Source organism: Priapulus caudatus, unplaced genomic scaffold (assembly GCF_000485595.1).
Source record: "Priapulus caudatus unplaced genomic scaffold, Priapulus_caudatus-5.0.1 Scaffold0, whole genome shotgun sequence".
NCBI classification, from domain to species: Eukaryota; Metazoa; Priapulida; class Priapulimorpha; order Priapulimorphida; family Priapulidae; genus Priapulus; species Priapulus caudatus.
In genome coordinates, this window is record NW_014577061.1 from 856,451 (window position 1) to 863,041 (window position 6,591).

General features: G+C 46.3%; 1 protein-coding gene across 1 annotated transcript in view; it reads left to right on the top strand.

Moving 5' to 3' along the window:
* LOC106805665 (sodium- and chloride-dependent transporter XTRP3A-like) overlaps positions 1-6,591 on the top strand; it is an 84,725-nt gene that overhangs the window by 18,498 nt on the left and 59,636 nt on the right. Inside the window, exons 5-6 of the mRNA XM_014807395.1 lie at positions 1,230-1,380; positions 2,101-2,302. Of these exons, the coding sequence (XP_014662881.1) occupies positions 1,230-1,380; positions 2,101-2,302 (353 nt within the window). The remainder of the gene's footprint in view (positions 1-1,229; positions 1,381-2,100; positions 2,303-6,591) is intronic.

A 6,591-nucleotide genomic window follows, 5' to 3' on the forward strand; every position in this document is an offset into this window, starting at 1 on the left:
GTTTCCCAGCTAAGTGCGTGTACCCGCGTGTACGTGCGTGTACCCGCGTGTCCCCGCGTGTACGTGCGTGTCCCCGCGTGTACGTGCGTGTACCCGCGTGTACGTGCGTGTACGTGCGTGTACCCGCGTGTACGTGCGTGTACCCGCGTGTACGTGCGTGTACGTGCGTGTACCCGCGTGTACGTGCGTGTACCCGCGTGTACGTGCGTGTATCTGCGTGTACGTGCGTGTACCCGCGTGTACGTGCGTGTACGTGCGTGTATCAGCGTGTACCCGCGTGTACGTGCGTGCACCTGCGTGTACATGCGTGTACCCGCTTGTACGTGCGTGTACATGCGTGTACGTGCGTGTACCCGCCTCTACGTACGTGTACCCGCGTGTACGTGCTTGTACCCGCGTGTACGTGCGTGTATCTGCGTGTACGTGCGTGTACCGCAGTGCAACCGCGCTGCAACCGCAAGTTAAGATCACGTGACTCGCTTGACCTGCTGCTATTGGTCGGTTACATAGAGCCGGTGTGGAACTTGACACAGCCACTCCGCACACGCTGTTCAATCTGCCACACGTGGAAGAAAATATCAAACACGTGTGATATTTTCCACACGCAAGAAATCGCTGTGTTTGCACTTTGCACGAGCACACGCTGTGTTTTGTGCTGCGCCATCAGCCACGCGTGGCCGATGGCGCAGCACAAAACACAGCGTGTGCGGCAGGCTTTAGCGGGACAGGTCAAGAACCCTGAAAATGTCCCAATAAAGTGTTGGTCTCGATTAAGCATTGAATGCATAACAACGTGTGCAATGTTAGTTTTTTCAAAGACATACGTCCTGCTTGTTTAACCGAGGCCCGATAAAGTGGGGATTACTGGGTTTATGCTAGTGAGGCATTCAAGTTGTTTTGTAGTTGTTATCTGATGAGCTAAGTGTTCGGTGTTTCTATCATATGGTTTGTAAGAATGTTCGAGTTACGATTACCGCTAATGAATGATTTGAATGTTTAATGCGTTTAAGATTTATGTGCCTAGCTGCCTAATATAAATGTTCAGGCCATATTACAATTATGTAACCAGTTATGTAATTATTTTAAATTAGCTGCACGAACTAAAAGTTTTCACTGATAGTGGTAGATAGACGTTCATTAATGTTGTATATGTCTAGTGCGTTCTTGAGCAAGTACATTAGAAAGGTGCATTGGGTATAGACTGACATAATTTGCTGTTTTTTTTTAAGTGCGGCAACTAAAATAGCAACTGCAATTCCCGAGTTCAACACGACGATGGTAACAAATGAGCAGGAGCTGTCTCATTTTCTACACCTGTACAATGAGAGTATCCATCACCTGGGCATCCGCAACTGTACCCTGCATGATGAGCTGAGCCAGGCGAGTATATTAATAAGTAAGAATTGTAAGCTTAAAGTAAGCATTGTAAGAACAATATAACTATAATGCGGTTGCAGGAACATGAACAGATACGTGTGGTTGAGGTTCTGTAGTCCGACGGGTCGTTGGTCCTACGGGTCATTGGTCCTACAAGTCATTGGTCCTACGGGCGTTGGTGTTACGGGTCTACGGCCAGCAGCGTCAGAAGATCCGCCTGTCGACCGTGCTGATCGAACTACTGACCGTACTAGGCATGATTGGCTACCTGTCAAAGTTTGCACCCCGACTAGCTGAGATTGCAGCACCACTTGGGGACCTTCCTAAGAAGGAGAATGAGTTTGTGTGGTACAGCTAGCAGTATGCGGTATTCCAGCAGGTAAAAGACTGGACTTTTAGGACTTTGGTTTATTCTCTCCCCTATACCTCATTGCATCCATCACTCTGCTCTGTCTGCCCCTCTTGCTAACTCTTACTGTTACTATTATAACCGTAGGACCAACATCCCGGGTACCATGCAACGACTCGTAGGACCAACGACCCGTAGTATTATAGACCAGTCCCCATACGTGTGATATCGACGTAAAGTTTCTCTCATGATGTGTAGGAATAAATGAACGATTCATACTTATGTTGATAAAGGCATGTATAATTGCAATTTAATATGTATTATGCATAAAAAATTTAACTATTTCAATTACTTTGCTTTCATGTATGTTTTAGTCAGCTCAGGGTACTGGTCTCGCATTCATCATATTTGCACAAGCAATAATCGAGCTCCCTGCTGCCCCCTTGTGGAGCGTCCTCTTCTTCATGATGCTTTTGTCACTTGGTCTTGGCACGATGATTGGAACACTAGAAGGCGTTCTGACAGCTATCCACGATATGAACTTATTTATATGGATGAAGAAATGGATGCTAGCCGGTAATTAAGCATCTTAAAGTTTCGTTTACTTAAGTTCATGAAATTTGGAGCAATTTCGGATTACATCGCATAATTTACTAAGTTATAAAATAGTTGCCTTTTTACCATTACGCTTCCGTTGTAACTCTATCAACTCCGATGTACTTGCGAATAAAGAAAATTATATAATATAAGATAACATGTAAATAATACTGAATTAGGAAACACCTAATTTGAAATTTAAGCTGAATTTAAGATTAAGATTCCATGGCGAGACGCACATGCATAAATGAACCAGCTATAGAAATAGCCATCCTATATTGGCTGATGCCACCTTGTGAGAGAATATGGGGTACCTTGACTAGCTAGATAAATCTATCATAATTAAACAGTAGTTATTACTTAGTATTTTCTTAAAGCACACAGTTCAGTTACAAACGTTATGTTTCTTGCAGCAATCATATGCATCATCTCGCTGCTCGTGGGTATGGTCTTTGTAACCAGGGCTGGCGAGTACTGGGTCAAAGTGTTTGATTCATACGGCGCAACATTTGGACTCATCTTAGTTGCTTTCTTTGAAATGATCAGTGTCACATACGTCTATGGGATTAATCAGTAAGTTTATTTACCTATATAGCAGCTATCATATTTTGTCTTTCTTACTAATGTATTCTTCTTCTTTTTCTTCTTCTTCTTCTTCTTCTTCTTCTTCTTCTTCTTCTTCTTCTTCTTCTTCTTTTTCTTCTTCTTCTTCTTCTTCTTCTTCTTCTTCTTCTTCTTCTTCTTCTTCTTCTTCTTCTTCTCCTTGTTTCTCGCGGATGATCCCCGCTGAAACGTCAGCAAGGGGCTGACCTCTCTGTTGACAATGCTTCTCCACCTTCCTCGATCGGCTGCATCGTCGTCCATTACTCCAAGCCTTCTCATCTCCGCCTCCACTCCATCCCTCTATCTAATTCTCTGTTGCCCTATCTTCTTTCTTCCTCTCACCGGCACCTGTCATGCTCTCCTCCATTGCTCCTCATCTTCCTTCCTAACCACATGACCATACCATCTAATCTTACTTTGCGTTATGACTTCCTCTGTTTGTCCTTTCTCTTACTCCAGCTATTCGTCGCACCTCCTCATTTGATCTTCATTCTCTCAGTGAAACTCCCAATATCGAACGCAACATTCTCATCTCCGTTCTCTGCAACCTCTTTTCCTCATCTATTCATATGGCCCAGGTTTCCGTTCCATACGTTAGCATATGGGTCTCACGACTGCCCCATACAGGGGCGTAGCTAGGGTGAAATGGATGTGTACGCACACATGCAGGCGTGCAGGTGTGGATGTGTCTGGGGGGGTTCCCCCCCCCCCAAAAAAAAAGGAGATGGTATTTGAGGCCCTTTTGAGTAAATGTACAGCCTTCATTCTGACTACGACAATTATCTTTTTAGTCAAACTATTCTCTTTATGAGCAACAAGATGTGATCACTAAAGATCACTATCAGGGGCGTAGCCAGTATGTAGCACTGTAGGCCCGGGCCTACACTTTTTTTGGCCAAGTTATCTTTTTTTTTAAAACACCCATAATTCAAATCCATAAGCTTGCTGGACGAGTTTAAGAGTCTAGGCAGGAAAAACTATTGAAATGAACGTAGCAAGAATATGTACTGGGAATAAATTAGTGACCGATATTCTTACTTGTCCATCTAGCTGTCATTTTCTAATCGGCGTGCCGTTTCCATGTCAAAACACTCGGATTACCGGTACATCTAACCCGCACGTAAAAAGACTAGGATGCCGAGGATCTGTCAAGTTATATTTTAGAACAGAGGATTTTAAAAAACTCGTGTCGTGAAACAACCGGGACTATTAACTTACGTGATTGTGTTTTTTGGGTTAAAAGTGATATGCAATGCAGGTGTTCTCAAGTATAGCCCCAGAGTGCCAGGGAACCAGAATGAACACTTCCGGGAAGGCGACGTTTCCCGGCCATACTGGGGGGTTTGTAAACCCAAAAATTTTCATTAGTACGCTCCAGCGCAAACCGATGGTCGCGCTCAGCCGGCTGAAATAGTCGTGGCCTACAACTTTAAAATCCGTGGCTTACACGCCCCTCTGACTAGTGACTTAATCATCGTAATTTTTAGTCTTATTATTATCAAGTAACATGGTGAACTAAAGCCAAGCATACTTCTTTAAACTCTCTTTCTCTCCGTCCCCATCTGCTGTGTGCAGGCGTGCGTGCGTGGCGAGCAAGCGTATCGTGTGGCTGGTGGCGTGTGGGCGGCGTGGTGTGCTCAAAACACAGCACATACACTCATTGGCTGTGCACAGTATTGTCCATACATCACATCACGCATTGTTATATGTCAATGTATAGTGCGGGCCACCCGTGGGCCAGAGGGCGACAGCAAAACTGGTCGCCGAAGCCCGCCGTGGGTGTTATTTGTTTATAAACAAATTGTAGTCTGACAATGACTGACTCTCTCGGTCCTCTCGTCTCTCGGAGGGTAATCTCTCCGTCTCAATCATCTCAGTCGTCTCTCTCCTTCTCATCTCTTCTCTTTTCCTCTCTGTTCTGTTTCTTGTCTCTCTGCTCTTCTCGTACTCATATCTTATCTATCTCACTGGCTCTTCTACTTCGTCTCTCCTACCTCCTCCTCTCGTCTCCGTCCTCACCCAGTCGTCACTCTCTCTCTGTGGCAGCTAAACAAAAGTTGTGGCTGAAATAGATGTCTGTACGCAAAAACTGCGTAAGTGCGTGCTTTTATGGTAGCTTACGTACGCGGCCCACTGCCATAAGATTTTATACTGCTTTTAAGTTTTGCTGGTCATCCTTGGTAGTCATACCAATCCTGAAACCTCTCCATAGCCATGATTTCTGCCATGCTGTCGCTTCGATTCTAGCTCCGCAATTTCACAGACCCTTACGCGATACCCACTGCCTCCGTCGAGCTTCCAACAGTGCTTGTAATTTGTTACACGCATAGGAAGCGTGAGACAGCAATAGAAGCGTGGAGTATTTCGAGCGCCCGACTACTGCCTCATCTTACTACTTCGGCTGCTGTAATCCTGTTCACACTCCCATCTTAACTGCTCTAATCATCCCAACGCTCTGACTTACGAAGTGCATCTTCACCTCCAGTCAAGGCCCCTTTTCTCCCTTAACCGATTTCCCTGGTCACGGCAGGGCATCTTTCCTGTAGCTCCTGCTCCGTTTTCCGGGGATCACTATTGCAGAGATCATTATTGCCAAATACCAGTCCCATCCACCAGTTTCTCTCAAGAGCGTCCGCGCATCGAGTACAAGGCACATCCGGCCGCTTGTTGCGCTCGGCCTGTTGGCGACAAACGGTATCCATACCCTGACCAGCGTGAAGAACTGAACAAGAAGATGGGGCTAAGTGCTGACCCTGGTCAGACGAACCACCTTCAACAGATCGAATGCCTGTTGTGTCTCCAACACGCTGGTCTCACTGTATGTCTTTTGATGCCTTTGTAAGCATTTCTTGTACTATAATTCTCACTATCTACTCGCATTCAACTGCCCTTTTTTTTCCTCCAAACACTATCATACACACCCGACTTCCGATTGGGGCAATGCGCCGTACCAGCTTTATATTGGGGGGGGGGGGGTTCCGTTTTTCAATATGTGGCAAATGCTTGCCTGCGCAGGGGCCGTGTAGCATGAGTTTGTAACCAGGCGTCTGGGTCTGACGAACCGTAATAACCCACCAGTTGCGAGCAACGCGAAAGGGGGGGGTCTTGCGACCCCCGCCCCTGTACACCACCTCGCCCCGCCTGCTCGGCGCCGATACGCGCCGATTAGCGACCCAAGGCAGGGAGCCAAGCTACTCGAGCGGGGGGGAGGGCTGTGGGAGGGGTGTCACTGTTCACAGACGCCTCCCGTCCCCGGATGAGATTTTCAAGTTTTACACCTAAAATGTAGCAACGCTGAGAGTCGAAATTCCGTTCGCGCGCAAATTTTCAATAATTATTAATGTTTTTTGCATTTGGGGAGGGCCTCGGGGGGGTTCGCATATCTGAACCCCCCGGAACCCCCGCTCTGGCTGAGCGGCCTGTACATTAGGCACCCTCTGGTCGTACGCATTTCCCTCTACTATCCGTAGGGAAAGTAAGCAAATACCTGAAGTATATTTTCCCTGCGCGTCAAGCTCTTTCGCTTGGCACTTGAGCCTCATATAAAAATGGCATCCACGTGTACTCTTCACCTTTCATGAAACCCAATACTGTATTCATCTTCATCATGCACTCTCTTCCCTTAGCCTGCATCAATTAATCTTTTGCCACGTATGCTTCAAACA